At 46.1% G+C, this 23,539-nt stretch overlaps 1 protein-coding gene across 2 annotated transcripts in view; it reads right to left on the bottom strand.

Moving 5' to 3' along the window:
* Positions 1–13,959, bottom strand: part of ARID1A (AT-rich interaction domain 1A) — a 73,060-nt gene extending 59,101 nt beyond the window's left edge. For both annotated transcript variants that reach the window (XM_049878381.1, XM_049878382.1), the window contains exon 1: positions 12,796–13,959. In XM_049878381.1, the coding sequence (XP_049734338.1) occupies positions 12,796–13,908 (1,113 nt within the window). In that variant the 5' untranslated portion in view covers positions 13,909–13,959. The remainder of the gene's footprint in view (positions 1–12,795) is intronic.
* Between the last annotated feature and the right edge of the window lie 9,580 nt (positions 13,960–23,539).

Raw genomic sequence — 23,539 nt, 5'->3', positions numbered from 1 at the left:
TGGTCACTTGAGGTTTTATATAGGGGTTTTAAAGAAACCAATTCAAAGCTGCACTGGAAAAGCAAAGGATTCAAATCACAAAATGGAAAGAAAAACAAGAATGTTACAAACTTGTCCTGGACCAAGAAAACCCCAAAAACAAATTAAGGAGGGCTAAGAAACTGTCTCCAGACCAAAGGCAGTAAAGTGGGAAAAGAGAAAAAGTACCAATCATTTAGGAACTTGTTTATTAATTAGACAAAAGCACTTTCTGCCTGCCTCTAGTTAACTAGGTCTTTCCAAGTGAAGTGAATACTAGTAATCTTCACCGAAAACCTGTCTGTTTAAAAGTGGTATAAATTAACTGTATCTCCAGTCCTTATAAAGACTTTTTGCCAGCTCTGATCTAGTACAGTTACTGAGGTCTCTATGAGCTTTTGCATTTTAATAATACAGAGTAAGACACCAAAAAAGAGACTGGAAAGAGGAAAAAAAAAAACCAAGAACAGAAAATAAAAGTTAAAAGGCAGAGAGATGATTGAGTTACACACACACACATGAATATGACTCCCTACTAAAGTATTTATCTGTACATACAAATATCAAAACACAGATCAAACCATCAATATACCTCCTGAAAGCCACTGCCTTCATCACAGCCAGGTCACAGTGATCACAGCTTCACTTTTCAGGAAGGAGGAAAAAGAGCCCTGGTACTAGGATACTTGTTTTCAACAGAGAGATACACAAACCATATCAGGGTTTCATAAAGCCCAAGTGAACACTGTTGGTCTCTACTTGGTCTTTGCAGTGTTAATGTTTATTACTCGACCATTTCCATAACTTCCGTTTCTGTGCCAAACACAATCCCTATTCATTAAGTCATACATCTAGGGACAGGTCTTGGCACAAGTGTCCACTACTCAGAGATGCCTTATCCTCTTCAGAGAGAGGGTAACTTGTCAGAAGTCTACTTAGAGGATTCGCTTGCGGGGATTTCACAACAAGGGAACAAGGAAAGACATTCACAGCAAAACTCAAGCTAGCCACTACGGGAGAGGAGAGGGGTGTCATTAAGGATGGCCTATGGAGATCCTCAGATCACCAAAGGCCCTGTTCTCAGGTCAGTCGGCAGGAAGCAGAGACAGGCAGAAGAGACATCCATGGTATTTAATTAGTGTTCCAACACTGGCCTTTAAGAGGCATTTTCAGGAATTACTTTCTCAGGCAAAATTTACTGGATTGGTCATACATGAAGATCATCACCATAGGTCACCATCTTAAAACGACTTCTCCCAATTTTATCAAATTCCAGGAACCTCAGATTCAGATTACCCTCATACTGCCTTAGGAAAAAACTAAGAAAGAGGGAAATTGGAGGCAGGGAGCCCCCAAGTCCCATAAAGAAAACCAACCACAGTTCGGTCATTTCCAACTCCTAGCAAACCTAAAGGGTAGAGTAGAGCTGACCCATAGGGTTTCCAAGGCTGTAATCTTTATAGAAGCAGACTGTCACATTTTCTCCTGCAGAGCAGCTGGTGGATTCGAACAATCGCCCTGTCAGTTAACCACTACACTCAACCACTGCACACCACCAGGGCTCCTTCGTGTAAATATACATTTTTTTCACTCGTTTATCATTATTACATCCCTCTCATGAATCTTGTGGAAAATTCATCTCAAAAGTATTCTTTCTTCCCCCTCCAACCCCAAGCACTCTTAACCTTTCTCCATCCAAAAACACTTTCACATTAAAAAAAACCCAAAACCAAACCCATTGCTGTCAAATCGACTCTAACTCATAGCAATCCTACAGGACAGAGTAGAATTGCTCCATAGGGTTTCCAAGGAGCACCTGGTGGATTCGAACGGCCGACCTTTTGGTTAGCAGCTGTACCTCTGAGTCACTATGCCATGATTGGGAGGTGTTTTGGGGTGGAGAAACATTCACCTTTGGTATAATTTGGAAGAAGCCCCTCAGGTATATATCCTTGGGGCTTATTAAGCACATTGCTGGGTCCCCTCACCAGAGTTTTGGGATCAGTAGGTCTAGGCGGAGGATTTGCATTTCTAAACAGGGCTCAAGTAATGCTGACTCTGGTGGTCCAAGGACCACAATGAGAACCACTGCAATAATCCATCTCCCAAACTAGGACAAAGGGATTTTTAATAAAATTCTACTAACAAAAAATATAACTCAGATGTAGCTAAGAACTATGGGATAGTTTTTAATTCTGTGAAGACCAATACTGTCCTTAACCATTCAATTCTATACCCCTCTCAAGCAAGGGCCTCCACCAACCAGGACTTACATCAGAATTTTATTTAACAAACTAAAAAGTACTACTTTCACGTACCTTATTTAATATTATAGCCTGCAAGATAAATATTTTTCTTCACTATACAGTCGAGAATACGGACTCAGAGAAGTTAAGCGACTTGCCTAAAGTCACACAGCCTAAATGAACTTTAAACCTAGGGTTTAGAGCTGACTCTACTATGAAACCTTGTGTGCAGCACTTAACCTTTATGTGTTCACTTTCCCCAAATGGAAAATTAAGACAACAATCCCTGCCTCTCCTGAGAGTGCTCCAAATTCAAGAAAGTAAAATCACTATGTAAATATTTTCATAATGCAAGTCACTCTCACTTAGATTGAAGTGAAGGATTCTATCTTCTCTGAGCCTGAATTCCCCATCCCCCTGAAGAGGAGGGAGTCTGAAGACCAAATGCTGCTAGTTCTCACCATTGGAATCACAAGACAGCTTAGCTATAAACCAAGTGTCATGGCCATTCATCAGAAACTCAGAATAATAAAACCCTGAATGGAAGGGACCACAGGGACCAAGATCTAGGGACCAAGATCTAGGCACATCGAATTGTAACTAAAGGCTTTTCAGTCTTTCACGCCATTTAAGAGTTCCAGGCTGTTGCAAAAATAACGTCCCAATAGATCTTAGTGCTTGAATAATTTATTTTAGAGAGGCAAATTTGGAATTATATAGTGTCACAACTTTCGAAAATCGGGCAAACCTTGGTTCAAGTCCCAACTCTTTTACTTGCTCTTTGCCCTACAGCAAATCTCATTCCTGCCCTATTTCCTCCTCTGTAAAGTGAGAGGAATAATAAAAGCCACCTCTCAGGGTCCTGAAGAGTAAATGAGGAAATTCAAGGAGAATACACCAAGTACAGTGCTTAAAAAAAAAAAAAAAAACCCAGTGCCATCAAGTCGATTCCGACTCATAGCGACCCTACAGGACAGAGTAGAACTGCCCCATAGAGTTTCCAAGGAGCGCCTGGCGGATTCGATCTGCCGACCCTTTTGTTAGCAGCCATAGCACTTAACCACTACGCCACCGGGGTTTCCAGTGTAGTGCTTAAAAACTTAGCACATAGTAAATGCTCAAATGGAGCCTTTACTAACCAAAACCAACCAAACTTGTTACCGTCCAGTAGACTCTGACTTACAGGGACCCTACAGGACAGAGTAGAACTGTCCCATAGGATTTCCAAGGAGCGGCTTGGTGCAGTCAAATGGTCAACCTTCTGGTTAGCAGCCCAGCTCTTAACCACTGTGCCACTAGGGCTCCCAAATGGATGGTAGCTATCACTAATATTCACCCCTCCAGCATGCCATCACTTGAAAGTCAGGCCTATCCCTGGTCCAAAACAAAGCTGTGAATAAACTACCTACAGAATTGCTCCCTAAAGTCCTTTATAGTAGAGTTTTCTTTGGTGGCCCAGATTCCTAAACAGGTAAAAAGTTAGAAGCCTGGAGAGAAACGGCAGGTTATCCAGACCTAAATCACTAAGAGTTCCACACTCCCAAACTAATGCTGGACCAGCCATGAATTCCACCATCTGTGTTGTTCAAAGGGCAAGAGAGAAAGCCATCTGTATTTGCCAGAGAAGACTTAGTAATAAACAGTAACTACTTCGCAGCATTTCTGCCTGGGTGACTTGTTCCCTAAGGACAACAGAAAGCAGTAATAACGGTTACCCCAAGAGAGAGGGGAAATCACTGAGTAAGACGAGTCCAAAGGCATATCTGTTTCCTCCAAAAGGAAGTACCCAGCATGCTGCAGCCTTTAATCCTCTACCACGTGGCTGAACTTACACTCTTCTTAAAGTCAAAGTATACCAGGCACGAGTCAGTTGAGCATAAACAGCTGGGTTTAAATGTACCCATCCCCAGCAAGAGAGTTGAGACCTCAAGGAAAACAGGAGGCAAAATAAAAACACCAAGCACATAGCAAATGGGTTTTTAAATGGCTGATATCACACCAAACTCCCTTGCTGCTGTCATGCTGGTGGCTAGATCTTCCCAAGAGGGGAAAAAATGCTCTTTTTAACAGAGATGTCAATAAACAAGCAAGTTGAAAGCTAAGAAGTTTAAGAGGGAAAGGCATACAAAAATCTTGGCTGCTGCTGATGAGCCATGGAAAATCATAAATGTGCCAGTGCCAAGTGACGAGGAAGTCAATATCTAGCATTGAAGACACAGAAGCAACGAAGCCATAAGGAAGCCCAAATGCAAAAGAGAGGGGGAAAAAAAAAGGCACAAGGCATATTTCCTCTTCACATGGGTGGCAATTCAAAACAGGGCTGCAGCACTCTGGGCCCGCAGAGCACACAGCCCAGTGCCCAAAGACCTTAGTATTTAATATCAACTTAACTTCCAGGAGGGCGGCAAAAATCTGTCCTGGATTACTGGGTGATTTCTAATATGCACCATAACCAACCCTAAGTCAACATTTTAGGGATCAAATTTCCTACTCTGCAGCATATTGGAATGCATTCCTGGCATAAGACTTCTTCCCATTTCAGTCCACCCTTACAAAGTGCAGAAGCCACTGGGAAATAAAGATTCAACCTGTCCCAAGACCATCTTTCAGTTATGTACAAGTGACTAACAAAAACAAATAGAAGCTCACTCAGACGTCTTTTACATTCAATAAAAAACTAATTCCATCCATTTAAAATGGAGGTGGATGGAGACAACTTCAGGAAGGAATACTCAAGGCTGGCAAGTCAATGTTCACCCTAACTTGGATTCCTCTAAAACCTGGATTTGACTAAGGAGTTCATCATCTTAAGTCCCCAAACATGTGCTGAGTTATTGGAAATCCACTTTTATAAAATGGCAAGATGGCAAGGTAAAAGAAGTTGGAAGAGGTATTTCTAAACTATAATCTGTATTCAGGATTCCGTATTTCTATACTGGAGCAGTATAACCCAGCCTTCTCTTCCAGGTAGAAGTACTATAGGAGCCTGGCATTGAATACCCCATGCATTGTTAGCTGTTAAGCATCCACAAATGGACTAGGTAAAAAATAAACCAAAAACACCCATGTATTTCAGAAGCTCCCATAAGGAATAAGCATGTGTTTGCAGCATTTATGAGCTTCTCACCACGGCCAACCTGATCAAAAACAACTATTAATAAGACCACTTCTATGAACAGATGGGCAAAACTGCATACATGCAAACTTACCCAACCCATCAACCCTCGATATAAGGTCTGATCCAAGCAATACAGCTTGAGCACAACTCCCAACTCTTCAAAAATAAAAGGAGCCTAAGAGTCCCAACAGGTATCCACGGCTCTTGTTCTGTTCAAGAAAAGGTCGACTAACCCTGCCAAGAAAGAAAAAGCCCAAGCTCTCCAACCAAAGTTGAACCACCGTCACTGCAGAGCTGTCCAGGGCACACAACTCTGAGGTGACATGACCTTCCAAACCCAAAATTACTACAAAAGAGCCCCTGAATTGGCTAAGGACTTGGCAGGTTGGACCAAAAGCCCCATGTAACCACAGGAACCACTAAGGTCCTGGAACCACTCTCTTTCAGGGAATTTTATGGGTAGAGTCCAAATACTCAAAGTCACTGGAACACTGAGACAACTACAGGTCTGGAGATGAATGTGTAATCTGGATTCTATAAAGCCCATGGAACTGAAAGCAGCATTATGAAAAGCCAAGTTCATACTTTAACCTTCCCCTTCTTGAACATTAGGTTTACAAATCACTGCCTCTAAACAGTTATCTCAGGTTAACCCTCCCAACACTGATAACTCCTTACTCTCAAATTCCTTCTACCTATGTACTTAGTTTGATCTATATGCATTTACAAAAACTTGCTTTGCAAGTTTTTCAGATGTGTGCACGTAAGCGCGCTTCCCCCCAAAAAGTAAATTCTTCTGAAACAAATATTGCATCTACCTTTTAAATCCATTCCTGGTACCTAGGCTGTGCAAATCACATAGGCCTGTATCCCACCCCCATTTGAATCTTGAATCATCCTGACCTAGAAATGATGCTCTCAGCAACAAGTCTGAAATTCTAGTACCCTGACCACCACCACATTGGAAAAGGCCTGGCAATAATGGGCAACCAATGTCAATGTCAATCCAAGTGATTTTTGTGTTTTGTTTTAAAACAAACTGATAGCCTTTAGTAAGTTAGCTGAACCTAAAAATTATGGTTAGGGCCATAATTATATTCATATTCCCTGCTACTATATAAGTAGTTAAGTCAAAAAGGCACTTCCAGGACTCTGGTCTAGAAAACACTTCTTGTGAAGAAAACTGATAGTACTGATTTTGTTCTTAAAGAAACAGAAAACTTCAGGAACATAAATCTGGTCATCTCACAAGGCTACCAAAGCAAAGTACCACGGGCAGATAGCTAAAATACTCATTCACAGATTATTCCTTTTTCTCCATAAAAAGAATGTTTCTAAATCCTAAAACAACAATCTCAAAAACAAAGATTGAGTCTACGCAGAAAATCCTTCAAACAGGATTTAATGATTCCCCAAACCTTTGAAGTTTCCACTGACCCAGGAACCTCAGGGCGTTAATATTAACATATATGTGATATATAGAAATCCAATAAAAAAATATGTAAGTAAACACAGCCCTGGGTAGTGGGCTTATAATCTGGAAAGCCAACACAGAACAGAGGCTCAGGGTGACACTGAAGTTGCGGTATCTTTTTTCTTCCTTCTGGTATTCCAAAAATGCAAACCCAACCCTAAAAGCATCTCGACAGGCTGCAAAACCTTTTTAAAAGAACAAGGCCCCAAAGTGTCATAGACTAAGCTTTTAGGGCACATTACCTCACTATTGAAACTTTGGATCTTCTTTACAAACTTCTGTTTACTTTCACTCTGAAATTGTAATCGATTTTGAACTGGGCTCCACGTGCCTTGAACTTAGCATGGAGCCAGGGCCATGGAGGCTTCAATTCTAGGGCAGCATCTTTCGACTCCAAATTTCTTTTAAACCACCTCTCCTTATCTCTAAGCCCCTCTCGTCTGCCTGCCCCCCCCCCCAACATTACCCTCCTCCCTATCCTCAAGTCTTTTCCTGCCATACTATTTTATTCTACTACATGAGCAGAGGCTAGCATTATCTTTGCTTGAAAACTGTTTATTAATTTGCCTGTCAAACAGTCTATAGAGCCGTTTACATCTTACTACAGAAACCTCCTGGGTACATATTGACAGCTCAGCAAGTATTTACACAAAGCTCTGAAACATTTGGTTCCTTGAGAAAGAAAGAAGCTGCTGCGTCAAGCAGAGAATTATCAAACACCTTTGCCTCTACCCTTTTCCCTCCTTTATAAAGAAAGCTTCCTTTTAGCACACCTCTAATACGCCTAAATTACACTTCTAAACTACTAAGCCAGGAGGAGAAAGAATGGAAATTCAGGTGTGCTGGAGAAGAGAAAGAACAGCATTTCCAGAACCACATGCAAAACATGTCACGTGGTTTAAAAATACCAGAGGTGTATGAAAAAGCAAATACATCCGTGAAATTGACCCTGAGACATTTAGTTTCTCCTGTTCCAGCCTCAGGAACTTTGCTCCTCTCTCAGCAAAACTTACAGGGCAAGTCTAGGCACCCAGATTACAACCAACTGCCCAAACCAGACCTCAACCTGCCCAAACACCGTAAGAACCTGTGGAGAGCTTAATGCTACCTCTCCCCACCCCCAGAAAAGAAGCAGTGTTAATATTGAACTTATGAATATCCACACCCCACCAAACCCCCAGCCAGCCCCCAAATGTAAAGCCTCCTGGGGATTCTGAAGCAACTACTTTTCAAGTCTTGCTTTAATGACGTCTGCCTAATTTTTTCAAATTTCTGTTTAGAGTTTTTAAAACCACCAGCCAGGTGGAATGACTAACGACAAAAAGATAACAGTTTCAAAGCAACAGTCTGGTAGGCTTCTTCTATAAAGAGCCATAGACCACCGTGGCACCCAACTGTACAAAGCTTGTTCCTGTGAATCCTCAGGAGAAAACAGCCTGAGTTCCTTGAGCCCAGGGGGAAGAAAGATGGTCTCAAGACTCCTACTGATAAATGTATAGGAAGAAGCTGCCCTCAAAACAAACCTGGTATAGACGCACTGATAGATGTGAAGTATCCAAGAGTGAGAAGGTCATGCAGTCTATCAACTTCGTTTTACTGATGAGAAAATGAAATCCAGAGAAGGTGAATGACTTGCCCAATGTCACACAGCTCAATCTGGAGCTGCGGCACAATCCAAGCCTCCTCTTCCTCCTCTTCTGAGTCCTGTGCTCCTTACCCCTAACCACTGTGCACATACAACTCAGTGTGCACCAGTAACCATAATGACCAATCTAAACAAGGAAAACCCAGGGATAAAAGCCATGGGAATCAGGACTCTGGTTCAGAGCCCAAGATATCACTGCTCACTGGCAGGAAACAACCATTTAGTGCCAATTTATTTTGAATACCATATTTTAACCATATTTGCATGCATGCTTCAGTTGCTTCTAGAATTTTGGGATTTGAAGCCAATTAACACAGCCTTTTGCGGGGTAGGAATAAGAAAGAACCCTGCTCATTACACTTTGTTAACCTATTCCCACATTTTGAACACTTCACTAACCTCTTTGCAAAAGGCCTATAGTAGACATCACACCCTACGGGAGTCAATTCAACATATGAATGTTTAATGCAATCCAAGACATCTTGTTACAGCAGGTGCTGCTTGTCATGGTTACTCTGTGTTACACACAAAGAAAGGAACCTTAAAAAGTCCTCACAGACACATGAGACTATGTGGGCAGCTCCTGTCTAGAGGGGAGGTGAGAAGGCAGAGGGGGACAGAAGTTGGCTGAATGGACACGGAAACACAGGGTGTGGAGAAGGAGTGTGCTGTCTCATTAGGTGGAGAGCAACTAGGAGTACACAGCAAGCTGTATGTAAATTTTTGTATGAGAGACTGACTTGATTTGTAAACTTTCACTTAAAGCACAATTAAAAAAAAAAAAAAGTCCTCACAGGGCCCAATACACAAGATGTCAATCTTGGTCCTGGCCGCTTTCTCTCTTCTCGCACCACCATCCCAATCCCCAATATCCCCAGTTCTCTCATGGATAGCAGAAAAGCACGAAGCCCCCACAACTAAAAGGCACCATCTCAATATAGTTTTCCTGGTCCCTCCTACTTGCGAGAGCTCCAAGAGTCCTGTATTTCAGCCAGCCCAGAATTTCTGCCAATAGGCATTCCCATAATAAACCCAGGATTCCTGTGTTTGTTTCCCAGGAGTCGGAAATGTCATTTGATATTTCCAGAGCAGGAACTAACAGCCGAACTTCTACAATCAACTCTTATGTGGTTCTGGACTACTTACTGTAAGCCATTTTTACCTTGATGAGCTGGGTAGATCTCAAGGTACTACTACCAAAAGCATCCCAAATAAAAAGCCTTACACAGGGTTCAAGTACATACAAGACCTAAGACTATTTTCTCAGTAGCAAGATTCAACACCTCAAGACACAACATTGCATAATGAAAGGGACAAAGGAAAAGTTTGTCTATTGGGATCTCCTTAGCTCCTGTGAAAAACACACAGCCACAATACACATGCTTACCTAATCTTTATTTCATAAAATCAGAGGCAAATGAGAACATTACCACCTCAGCTGTGTCAGTCAAGTCTCCACAAAATACTCTTAATCCAGGACTGGGTTAGAAAAAGGAGGCAGCAGAACAAGACCTTATTATTTAAGAACACTAAGAGTAGGGTACCATGGTCTGGCATTAGGTTTATCCTCAAGCAGCAAAGAGGAATTCAGAACAAAATCCATGCACCTACAACCCTCGCCTATCTAGTGCTACACACCTGAAACCACCCACGAAACTGAAGTTGCATGATGTCTTCCACAACTGAATGCTCACAGCCCATTCCCTGGGTCTCAGGAGAGTAGGCATCTGAAGGAAGACTGAGCAGAAGGAATCTGTGGGGAACTAAGCCTGGGTTTGGTGGTATTAAAAGGGAATCAGAAAACAAATCCAAAGGCAGCACAGACAGGCTTCTAAACATGGATTGTATCCACTTTCCTACCATTTACCCAGGACAGAGCATAGTGCCTAGCACAAAAATTAAATATTTGCCTAACGACTGGAAAACAAAAATCACTGAATAGCAAAAGTTGCTTTTATAATAATAAAGTTTGCCTGAATATCCCCAAACCAGCACAATTCCAATCTAATCTGCTTTTAAGTGAGCATTGGTTTACCCCTAAATTGCTTCCTCTAATAGTTCTCAAGAAGGGTAATTTCTCAGCGCACCCCTTCCCCCTGCAAAAAAAAAAAAAAAAAAAACGGGAGGAAAGTAGTGTAGATTATACAATGACCCTAAGACAAGAGAATGCTCTGTTTTCTAAGACATAACTTACCCACCAAACACCAAAAATACAATTTAAATTTCCCCTATTTTTTGCACATGGAAGACATGGAGTCCAGGCACAGAGCTCTAAGCCTCTCATCCAATATAACTGTTTTCAAAATTCCCAACTCAGTGGAAAGCAGAAAAGCATTTCCAGCATGGGGGGAGGGGGGGAGAATGCAGCTAATTAGGTCATCTAAGTGAACAAACTCTTCTCCTAGCAGAAAGGTACAAGTGGCTACTGCTGGGGGAGGAGGGTGTGTGAAGGGAGTTTTGCCCCTCTTTGAAAAGACACATGGGTCCACAGAGTACCCTATATTCCTGACCAAAGCCTTAAAAACAAAGCATTATGAAGACCGAAAAAGAGCAAAATAAAATAGAATGTATAAAAAGGTAACTAGAAGTTGTAATATCTAACCAAATCTTTAAGCATCACTGTAGGTCATCTCTTTGTATACTAAAAAACTAGAAGACCGAAAAAAAAGGAACATACCTTAGAATGCAAAGAAAAAATTGGCTGAGCTCTAAAATGATTGATGGCAAAATAAAAAGCCAGCCTTTTGATATTCCAAGAGTAAACGAAAAATTTTACCAAACCACGAATTTTAGGAGAAAGTCCCTCTCACAATCATGAAAGACAGATAGTCCCTTCCCTTTAAACTGAGCTGCTCACCCAAAGTTCAATTAACAAAAGAAAGCGTTAACAAGATTCAACATGTAAACAAAGAATAGGGCCCGCCTTCCTTAAAACAGAACACTTGAACCTAATATGAAATTCTCAGAAACCTTCCAGTTCTCCAAAAAATAAAAATAAAAGTTTTCTTCCACCCTCCCCCCCAAAAAGATCCCACATTCACCACTCAATAAAAAGCTAAGTAAAATAATTTCAATTCTTCGAAGCGAACAGAGTCAAAATTACTCTAAGACAAATGCATCTTCAGAGCCATCAAAGAAGTCATTTATACCATCGGGAAAGTCACAAAACCAAAACAAACAGCAAACCCATTGTAGAGAAAAACTCAGCTACTGTTCTAACAACACAGAATCTATTTCAGGCTGCATAAAACATAACAAGCAAAATAAATCCAAGGTACAAGCAAAATGCCATTGCCTCCTCTTTTGTTTCTGGCACAATGTAACAAGGGCAGCCTGTCTGAGGCTCTGCTCTTGCTGATACAGTATTGCTGCTTAAACCTCCCTCCTCAAGGTCACAGCCAATTTCAGCTCTGGAATAAAAGACAGATAGTGGCAGCGATGGTTTGGGTTATCACTGGCAGAAAAGCAGAGTGTAAAAGTTTATGAGCTCATCAGGATTGTTGTACCATTACATCAGAGGCAATTATAAATGGCCAAGAGCAGGAGATGGGGAGCCAATCAGATCACAGATAGGATGTCAACCTAAGACCAACTGTCTCCTGGCTTTGACAGAAGGATTTTACCTCCATAATTCAAATCCCAAACCAAAGCAATCTGCACTTACTACTCCAATCACTCAGCTGTTTACCAGCACTTCCAGGGAGAAGCCCAGGCCACTGGGCCGAAGGAGACTAAGACAGAACACGGCCCAGGCTGCCCTGGGTGAACCGCAGCCGGCCTCTACCTGCCCCCAAGCAGGCCCCTGCCCTCCCTCGAGGTCCCCACGAGTCCGAGGGGCCCCTCTTTAAAAGCACAGATGGGCAACAGCCTAGAGGAAGCCAGGGGGTCAGAGAAAAGCGGCAGGTGAGCAAAGAACTGTTTGTTCAACTCGCGAGCCCCTGCCACCAACTACACCCCTAACCTGAGCCCCCAGCACCCCCTCACCCCAGGCCGGGCCCTTCCCCCGCACACTTTGCTCCGCAACCCCCTGAAGATCCCCGGAGTTCGCAGGGACCAGAAAAGAAGGAGAAGAGGAGCAGACACCTCTGGGAAAGCCCCACACAAAGACTGAACGAGGGAAAGAGAGGAAGGCAGACAGGCAGCCATTTTAAGAGAGAAGAGCCAGACAATGGCAGCTCCCCAGCAACGGGGGCCCCGGACTGGGGAGAGCCCACGGCTGTGGCCAGCTCCCCGCTGCCGCCACCCACCCCCAGGACCCTGCTTGCCCCAGCCCCCTCCCCACTCAGCTGTGTACCTGCGGGGTCCGGGTGAGCGGCTGCCCCCCGCCGCCGCTGCTCCCTGGGCTCATGGGCGCGTGGTGGCTCCTTTGTTGGGCCCCTCCCGAGGCGGCCGCCGCCGCCGCCGCCGCCGCGGCCCCCCAGCACTGGGAGGCCATGTCCGCCGGGCCCTTGCCGGCGCTCCCGTCCTGGGGCCCGCCGCCGTAGTCGCCCCCGGGGTAGCCCTGGTAGCCCCGGGCCGAGCTGGGCGACGTGAGCAGTTGGTTGAGGGTGGGGGTGGCGGTAGGCTGGGGGGTTCCCCCGCCGGCCGCTGATGGGCCGCCTCCCCCCATGGCCCCGAAGCGCTGCTGAGCGAAGGACGAAGACGACGAGGAGGCCGAGGCGCTGGAGGAGGGAGGCGGCTTGGAGCCGGCGGCCGCCGCCGCGCCGGGGCCCGGAGTGCCGCCTCTCGGGGAGCTCAGCGCGTAGGCCTGGGGGGGCGGGGGGTAGGCGCTGCGGTTGGGGTAGTAGGAGTTGTACTGGTGGTTGGGGAAGCCATGGTCGTGCGAGTTCTGCTGGGGCCCCGCGTAGGGCTCCAGGCCCCCGCCGCCGCCGCCGCTCTGCAGCGCTGCCAGGCCAGGGCTTTGTTGTCCGCCATGTTGTTGGTGGAAGACGGCGGCGGCGGCGACGGCGGACTGACTCCGACCGTAGGGCTGCCCGAAGCCGTAGGCTGGGGGCGGCAAGGCGGCCGCGGCCGAGTGAGGAGGCGCCCCCACCCCGTCGCTGCTGCCGCCGCCGCCGCCGCCGGGCGGCTCCGTGAGGTTATTGTTCAGGGCGGGCCTAGGGCCCGCGTTCCCGTTCGAGTTCTTCAGGTCCGGCTCCGCGCCGGGCCCGCCGCTGCCGGCACCGCCGCCGCCACCCCCATTGCTCTCGGCCCCGTCCTGCAGCTCCTTTCCCAGCGGCTGCGGCGGCCCCACAGCGGGGCCCTCGCTCTCCTGCCCGGCCGCTGCCTTCATTTCCCCGCGCTCGGCCGCTGCCGCCTCGCCCCCCGCCTCCTCCCGCTGCTGCTGCTCCGCTTTCTTCAGCTCCGAGGGCGGCGGCGGCGGGTTACCCAGGCTGCTGGCGGCGGCGGGGGCGACCTGCGCGGCCATGATCCCCGCTGTCTCGTCCGCGGAGAGACCCGGCCCTGTCTTCGTCTTCTCCCCCCCTCCCACCCCGCCCCGGGGCCGAGTCCCCCGGGCTGCCCTCCCCACCCGCCCGGGCGGGCCTCGCGGGGCTCCGCTGCTGCGCTGCGCTCGCTCGCTCGCTCCTCTCCCCCCCGCCCCGCCGGCTCAGGCTCCGGGCTGGCGGCGGCGGAGGAGGAGGAGGCGGCGGCGGCCGAGGCGCCGGCGGCTCAGCTGCTCCCGGCTCTGGAGGCTCGGGACCCGGCTCTCCCGGCTCATTCCCCCCAAGCCCTTGCCTGGGAATGAGGGGGGCGGTGGAGGCTTCGCTCCCCAGGGCCTGGCCCCGCTGTGACTCTCCGCTTTCTGCTGCCGGAGAAAGGAGGAGGGAGGGAGGGAGGGAGGCGAGGGGGAGGGGGCGGGGAGGGAGGGAGCGGGGGGAGGGGGACCCGGGACGGGCGGGCTGGAGGGCGCGCGGCAGCAGCCCGGGCGCCGGGAGGCAGAGTCGGAGCGCTGGCCGGGCCGGACGCCCTGCCTCCCCTCCCCGGCCGCGGCTGTGGCCAAGGCTGCTGCGCGGCAGCGGGCGGGCGAGCAGGCGGACGGCCCGACTGAACGGCTAGAGCGCCCCACTCTCCTCCGAGTCCCCCTCACTCCGACACGAGGCTCAGCACTGCCATTTTACCCAGCACCGTCGCGGCCGCCTGGCAAACCCGGAATGGAGCACGGAGCGGGCGCAGGCCGCGGAGCGGACTCGCTCTCTTCCCCTCACAAAGGAGGAGGGGAAGAGAACTAGCCGTGGCGGCAGCGGCAGGCTCTCTGCCGCTTTCGCTCGGCAGCGCTGCCGCCGAAGGCTTCAGGGAAAACCCGGCCTGGAGCTCCAGCCTCTCCGGAGCCTGCGCCGCCTCCCTCCCGGAGTTCCTATCCTGGCGGGTACCCCGGCCGCACGGAGGGGAGCAGCGGGCAGCGTGAACTTTACCCGCGGCTGCAAAATTGGCCTGAGCCCGAGACCGCGGCCGCCTCGGCCCAGGCTTGACTCCCTGGCAGCGGGCCTGGTCTCTTGGCTGCTACTTAGCACCTCTACAGCACTTTTCTTCAAAGCCCTTTACAAACCTGCTCTAAAGACCCGGCTGAGTGAGCGAACGAGGCTCTGCAGTTTACTCTCTTTGCAAGCCGAAAGAAATGACTGATTATTGTTCAGACTTTCCGCTTTCCCACTTCCCTGCCCTCATTAGCCCGACCTGACAAGGCCCTAGGGGCATGGGGTCCGGATTATCCCCATTTTACAGAATTGAAAGACCGAGAGGGGAGGGGACCTGCCCTGGGTCACTTAAAGTCAGAGGGCAGAGGAGGGTGGCTTTAAAAGCAAGTGGAGTCTCCAAGGCTGCCACATGTCTACTTAGCCTTAAAAAAAAAAAAAAAACTGTCAAGTAGTGAGCAAATCCAACAATGGGATCAGAATATCAGAATGGATTTAAGATCAAAGCTGGTCAGCTCACCGTTGACTTAAAATGCTTGCCACTGAAGTTCCCGTGGGGCATATGGCAGTCAGACTCCCAGCAGTAGAACCAAAGCCCTATGGTCGCTTCCGAAGAAAGTCTGGGCCACAATAACCAATAGCCCCAGCCTCCAAAGGCAGCACACGTTAAGACTAGACAGCCCACGGAAGAGACTCCCAGTGGGTACCAGAGAAATGTGAGCGTTCAAGCCATTGCAGAAGAGGGATGGCCAAAGGATAGAAACCATTTTCTCTGTAAAGAGCGTAGGCACAGCCTAACAGGTCATGCAGAAAGTGGATGCAACCCAGATTTGTTGTCTAGCCGCCCCACCAGTATAAAGAATCTTTAAAGTTTACCTATACATTCTAAGACCCCAATTTAGTTGGAGTTGGGTATAAGACCAGGTTCTCTGAAAATATAAAGGCATACATATAAAATTCCAACGGTGGTGTCCCAGCAGCAGCCTTTTCCTCAAGCTGACTGGGAACGTTCTGATATGACAGACTAGGAGAGCCAGAGGGGATTCCAGCTCCTCACCAGGTCAACGACTGCCTTGGGAGGCCCAAGCCAGCGTCTTCCTTACACACCAGGGCCTCTTTTTCCCTCAGATTTTCTAAGTGGAGATCTCCTGGCCACAGACCAATATCCTTCCAGATTCTGCAGTTCCCTAGAGTTCTGGCCACTCACTGGACACATACTAATTACAAAAGCCTGAACTCATATCCACCTCCAACAAAACTAACCTAGAGGATCCTACACGAGAAAGGCAAAACCTTCCTGTTAATCTAAGAGTGGGCAAATCCAAAAAAACGAAACCACTGCCTTCCACCACCTCCCCAAGCCAAGAACCAAAACAGCCTACCAAAAGGATCTGGCTGGCTGGAATGGGCCAGTGCCCCGTTTCACTCACAGTACAGAGGGGCAACAACTCTCCTCGTGAATCAGGTCCTAGAAACCAAATTATAGGCTGCCTCATAAAGTGGAGCTGGGTTATTTAATCAACTGCCACTGAGCTGGCAAACAGTCCCGGGTCTTGCACACAAATGAGGAATTTTTTACGTGCAATTACCCTGCCGTTTTCCTCAGAGCTGGGATATAATGGGAAACCTGTGAAAACCTGGAAGCCAGAACTGATTCGTCTTCATAGGAAGACCTCATCTTTTCTTCAATTTCTGTGAAATACGGAAAGAACCAAAACCCATCTCCCCACACGTGGGCAGTTTTGGAAACAGCCACCCTTTTTATTTTTAAGTGCACAAAATTTATCCACCTGAGTTGGGTGAGGTAACGTGCGATTTCTCCTTTCCCACCTTCTTTTGTTTAACCTTAAATCTTTTAGGGTCCTCTTCCACTTCTACCATTAGAGCCCCACGCCACCGTCCCAGCAACTGCCGGACAGAACAGAACTTTCTTAGAAACTGGCCCATCAGCTCTCCCTAGGAGCGAGAGGAGCGGGAACGGGGGGGAGGGGAGGAGCCGGGCACGTGGCTGGCCCGAGCTGCGAGACCCCGGCTCAGGGCTGTGGGTCCTCCCCACGGTGGAGTTTTCTCCCCTACGGCCCCTGCCATTTAACCCCACACCCAGGCAGCTCAGGAATCCCGGCGCAGATTGGAAAACGAGGACTAGGACAGCGCTACCCTCACGAAAGCGCCTCTGCCACCAACAGCCTGATGGCAAATATGGACTGAATCGTTGACATGGAAACCGGACTAAAGTCTCGCTCGCTCTGCCTCACAAGAGAGTTCTTATCACCATCCCGACCGCACGGCACTTGGCAAATGTGGACTGGATCTACGGCCTGGACGATCCGACGGAGTTTCTAAACGCACAACATTAACTAAAGCGGCTGCGGCAGCCCAGGAAGGGGGGCAGGGCTGCCAGTACAAACCGGCTGAAAATGGCAGAGGATGTGCTCTCATTTTACCCGGCTGCACAGTGTGCGTGGATTGGGGCCGGGAACAACCTATTAAAATCCACCCAGTCAACTGTAAAATGTGGAAACGAGGCCTGGAGGGTTTGCTAAGAGAAGGAAACGTTTGCACGGGGCGACAGCCCTTCCTCTCTCACAGTTTGCTTCCCCTAAATGCCTGAAATACAAAACAACGAACAAAAGATCGGGCTGTGCTCCTCAAGCCTCCTTCCTTCCCCCAATCCTTCGGGAGGGAGAGCTTTTAAACCTAGGGAGTCCGGTGCGGGTTTGGTTAGGTTCTGGAGCGCCGGACTGTGGCCCCCACACACACGTTCCCGCCGCGGCAAAGCAGCAGACACCCAGTGGAGCTCTCCCGAGTGCAAACTGGAGCTGCGAGTTTGAGCAAAAGGGCAACTCTGTCAGTTGACGGAAGCCAGAAGCAGAGTTCAAAGCCTGGCGTGGATTTCCTTCTGGAGCTGTTTCTTAAAGTTTTTAACTGCGTGTTAAGAAACAGCCCAAACGGAGGCTTTGGGATCAGTGTGGAAGTCTAGCACTACCATCTGACAGCGAGCTGCAAAACTTTGGGCTGCATATTAAGAGAGGAAAGTGGATTGAAGGGAGAGTCAAGGCAATTCATTATGTTACCAGCTCCCAGGCGGGAGCTGTAAAATACGAACTGGAGCTGCAGGGAGAAAAGTGGAATGGAGCCTGAGTGGCACTAAACAGCTCTTCGCGGTAAAATTGTGCCTGCCAAGGACCTAGAATCCCAAAGGAGCAACCCAGAACGCAGCAGGCTTGGAGAGAGCTCAACGACTGCTTTTCACCCATTCGAAAGTCTTAAACAATTTCAGTGAATTCACATTTCAGAATAATGGTAAGAAACACAATTTGAGAAATGGTAGTTTTGAATAAGGCTTTTTTTCACAAGAAAGAGTAGCTATGAAGAAATACCCTTAGGTATAAGTCAACGAGTTTACTTTGTACCAATGTAAAACAGAATTACACTCACCACCACCTTCCCCCAAAATAGAATCAAACATAACATAACATAAAGATCCAGGCTGATCTGATTTGCGGCAGGTTAAAAACAAAACTAACACCCAGGGTCAATCTAACATGAGAAAGAAGTCCCAACTCGAGCACCTTATTATGTATATTCCCTTTATCCACCAATCTCACCAATGACCTTGCTGACTTCTTTTGGGGAAAGCAGAGTAAGTAAAACAAATAATAATATTAAAAACAAAAACAACACCAAACTAAATAAATAACCTAGGTGGGAATTTTATAAACCACTGGATGAATCAGGAATTATGATTTCTAATTTCTGCTGAGCCTTGTTGAAGATTTGTATTCACCAATGGATACAATAATAGTATATGAAAAACCTAAAAACCACAGTATAGTCCATCAGAAAAGAAACTTAACAATTTTGTACCTGGTACTTACTACACAAAGCTGTTTTTAGATTTGTGGGGGCTAAGTACCAACAATATTACAAAGAAAGATAAGGTCACCTATCTTCATACTGAAGGCTATTGCCCAGGCACCAGAAGTCCTGCCATCTTTGACTTCCCATATCAAATCAATGTAGGCTGCTTTTGTCTTGTTCTTTAAAACCAATGTCGGAAAATTTCACACACATGAAGCTTATATAGGGGAAAATTTGAAGGCTGAGGGTAGGGAAGAAAATCAGAAGGACAATAAAATATTCTAGTTGGCTATTTCTTTCAGTCCTTGCTTGCATAAAGCTTTCTTACACTGCCATTTTACTGAGATAGGAAGAGTCAGAGTGGAGAAGTTTCTCACAGCAACTCCGGAATGGATCTGGAATGGAGTCTTTTGCTCCAACACAAGTTCTGTAGAAGAGAGATGGAAAGAAAAGGAAAAACACAGTATGTGAGCACAGACAAAATGGAGGGAGGCAGGCATGCGGTTCAGTGAAACAGGATAGGTGGCTAAAACAGCAAATGTGCTGCCTGTTCCCTGCAACATAGCCACCTCAAGAGAATCCTCCAGCATGAGCATCCCAGGCTTTTTATGTGAGAATCAGAGAAAATCCAAAAAAGCCTATTAGGCATGAGACAGGAAGTGGATGCCCCTAAGGGAAAGCATTCTGACTAGCTTTATAAAGTTTAAACTCATCTATCCCTATTATCCCTACAGAAAATGGCTTCTTTCAAAAATAAAAAGTGGACTGAACAAAAAAGTCTGCTATGGTGATGGGAGAGGGAAATGGGGAGGTATTGCTTAAGGGGTACTGAGTTTCTCTTTAGGGCAATGAAAAAAAATTGGAAACGGATTGTGGTGATGGTTGCACAACATGTTGAAAGCAATTAATGTCACTGAATTGTACGTGTAAAAATGGTTGAAATGGCAAATGTTTTGTTATATGTATTTCACCACAATAATAATAATAATAATAAATGTCAGCCGCAGGACTACTATAGTAGTGTGGTGTGGCATTCCAGTGACATGCAGAACTTACCAATGACACCAAGAGAAAGCTGCCAGGAAAAATTATAGCTAGTTTTTGCAGTTTTCCAAATTGTCATTTGCTGCACTAAATTCTAACATTGAAACTGGATTCAGAAGCTACCAGAGGGGTTGGTCGGGGGGAGGTGGTGGAAGCCAGCAGGTTGGTTCTTACTGGCCTACCCCTCCAAAGAGACTCCTGGAGGCCTGTGTGGAAGTGCATTGTTGTACTTCCAGTCTTAATGTGGGAGGGAGAGAAGAGGAGACAAAAGAGGAAATAACCCTTCATCAAGCCTATCCAACAGACTGTTTAAAACCTGCACAAAAGGACAAATATTGTATGAGCCCACTATTATAAGAATTGAAGATAAGATTTAAACACAGAAAAAAAAAAAGCATTCTTTAATGGTTACAAGGATGGGAAGGGAGAGGGAGGGGAAATCACTAACTAGATAGTAGACAGGGATCAACTTTGGTGAAGGAAAGGACAACACACAATACAGGAAAGTCAGCACAACTGGACCAAAGCAAAAGTAAAGAACTTTTCGAGACACATCCAAACGTGTTGAGGCACAGAGTAGCTGGGGCTGGGATCTGGGAATCATAGTTTTGGGGGACATCTATGTCAGTTGGCATAACATAGTTTATTAAGAAAATGTTCTACATCCCACTTTGGTGAGTGGCGTCTGGGGTCTTAAAAGCTTGTGAACGGCTATCTAAGATGCACCAATTGGTCCCATCCCACTCGGAACAAAGGAGAATAAGAAAAACAAAGACACAAGGAAAATACTAGCCCAAAGGACTAAAGGACCACATGAACCAAAACTCCACCAACCTGAGACCAGAAGAACTAGATGGTGCCCGGCTACCACCAATGACCACCCTGACAGGGAACACAACAGAGGGTCCCAGACAGGGCAGGAGAAAAATGCAGAACAGAACTCAAATTCATGTAAAAAGACGAGATTTAATGGCCTGACAGAGACTGGAGGAACCTCCAAAACTATGGTCCCCAGATGCACGGTTAACCCAGAACTGAAACCATTCCTGAAACCCACTCTTCAAAGATTTTAAAAATTATTTTAAATATCGCAAAGAAAGAAAAAAAAAAAAACCTGCACTGAAACATACACACATACTCCCTCTCCACCACAATGTGTTTTCATTAATAGAGCCCATCCACAAACTATACTCTCAAACAAAAATGTATAAAATGCCATGCAACATTAGTATCTATTTTTGCCCCAAACAGCAAGACCAGGTCCCTTTCGACCTCAGAACAAAGTCCAAGAGCTCATTTCAGTTTTTTTTCCCAATCACGACTCCCTAAAATTATGGATACTTGTTCAGCAAAAACTGGAGTCTATGGCTGGTTTTGGGTATCCCCTTTAGCCCGGCTAAAGTTGGAAGTCCAGAGTATTCTAGAAAGAAGGGATTCTAGTTGACTTCACACCAACCCTCAGGTTCTTTATGAAGTAGCAGCCAGTGTTTTCAAGATGGCCTTCAGAAAGAAGATACTCTCTAGGAAGAAGTTTAGAGAATTTTTAGTAATCCATCACTGGTACAATTTGTAACTGATTGTACAATTTGTAACCATTTTAAAAGCTTAACCAAATACCACAGACCAAGGGCAAATAGTCTCTACCCTGAATACTCACCTTTCACGATGAAGCAACTTCACTCTATGTACCTACTCATCTTCAGCAATCCTTAAGTTGTACATGCTGCTCTGCCCAAATTTCCTCCAAATGAGTTTCCTATAGAAGCTCAGAAATCTTGTGAGCATGTTATTCTTTCAACTAGAAATTAACTGTGGCTAATAATAAGATCATTCCAAAGCCATATTTATAAAATCCATTAAGTACCTTGTTTTTTGCTTTACTTATCTTCTAGAATATTTACTAATGCTCTTCTTGGCAATAGAGATTTCTAGAGTCACAATAAAATTCGCAGAAGGGCCTTGCAATAGCAATAGCACTAGGACTAAGTGAACTAGCAAATAGAAGCAGTCATGCTGAGCCATAACCGTTTACTGACATCACCTTTTGACTGCCAGTGACTGATTCATATCCTCAGCGATCTGCTAATCGAAGATTAATTAATCTGGTAAGTACGTTCTTCATCATTGCACACACTATGCTAACAGATCGAGTCTCCCTCTCGTCTACACACGCACACACACGTACCCCTCTAACATCATGTTTTTATGGGTGATGCCAAAATACGAGCAATATTTAATGTTCAAGAACAACAGAAAAAAAATGGGTTGATTCTATAAACAACTGAAAATATGGAGGGGACCTAGATAACAGAAGTTTGTTTTCTATTTTGTTTAAGGTTCTTACTTTTATATTTCCAACCCCAGAACACATACAGGAACCCTAGACTTAAAAGTTTTGTTTTTTGTTTTTTTTTTTTCCTGTAAGGGAGCCTAGGTGCCATTTTCCAAACTGAATGAACATATTCTACAGTGCCATTTTCCAAACTGAATGAAGCAGAGCAAAAATATGGAAAAGGAATTTACAGGAATAGAGGACTGCAAAGACAGATGATAACTCTCTGTGGAGGTGTTCTTTTTAGAGGTAAGTAGGGTGGAGGATGAGGAAAGGGAAGATAAGACTGAAAGGAATATGGCCCGCGTTCACCTACTAATCAAAATGTTGGCAGTTTGAATTCACTCAGAGGTACCTCAGAAGAAAGGCCTGACAGTCTGCTTCTGAAAGATCACAGCTTTGAAAACCTTATGGAGTACAGTTCTACTCTGTGACACATAGGGTCACCAGGAGTTGGAATCCGCTCAGTGGTAACTGGTTAGTATTCAAAGCAGGCATTGGTAGTTCTGTGACAGAATTCTCACCTTCCATGCAGGAGACCAAGGTTTGATTCTCAGCCAGTGCACCTCATTCACAGCCACCATCCATCTGTCAGTGGAGGCTTGGGTGTTGCTGTGATGCTGAACAGGTTTTCAGCAGAGCTTATAGACTAAGAAGAACTAGAAAGAAAGGCATGGCAGTTTACCTCTGAAAATCAGCCAATAAAAACTCTAAGGATCACAACAGTTAGATCCCCAACTGATCATGGGAATGGTGCAAGACCAGGCATTTTTTCATTCCACTGTGCATGGAGTCACCATGAGTTGGGAGCCAACTAGACTGACAGCTAACAACAACAATATTCAAAGCAGGGGCCTACAGTTTAAGGGCTGTCTCAACACTGAAACAAATGTTCAGATTTTCATTCTAAGTCAGGTTTCCAAATCCATTTATAAACTGTAATGACCAAGATTTCAAATAGACTCACAAAATCTAATCATTGGATTATGGTTGCTGAGAAGCATCATAGCAGAGGTTCCCTGTGAGTCAAATGACCTTCTCTTCAGTGTGATGCTCTGAAATCAGCCTGAGATTTTCTATTACTTGATTTTAGATGTTAACCCTTTCATACAATTTACTGTAAATGGGAGGCCTATGACAATTACCGCACTGTGATGTAAAACATTGTGTATACACAACCTTGCTGTTGGTGATAGGTGCCATCCAGTCGGTTCTGACTCATAGCAACCCTATGTACAACAGAAGGAAACACTGCCCAGTCCTGAGCCATCCTCACAATCATTGCTGTGTTTGAGCCCATTGTTGCAGCCACTATGTCAGTCCATCTCCTTGAGGGTCTTCCCCTTTTTCACTGACCTTCTACTTTACCAAGCATGATGTCCTTCTCCAGGGACTGTTCCCTCCTGATA

Source organism: Elephas maximus, chromosome 3, assembly GCF_024166365.1.
Source record: "Elephas maximus indicus isolate mEleMax1 chromosome 3, mEleMax1 primary haplotype, whole genome shotgun sequence".
In the NCBI taxonomy this organism is placed as follows: Eukaryota; Metazoa; Chordata; class Mammalia; order Proboscidea; family Elephantidae; genus Elephas; species Elephas maximus.
Note: the sequence above shows the minus strand (reverse complement) of the source record. Positions and strands in the feature narration are given on the sequence as shown.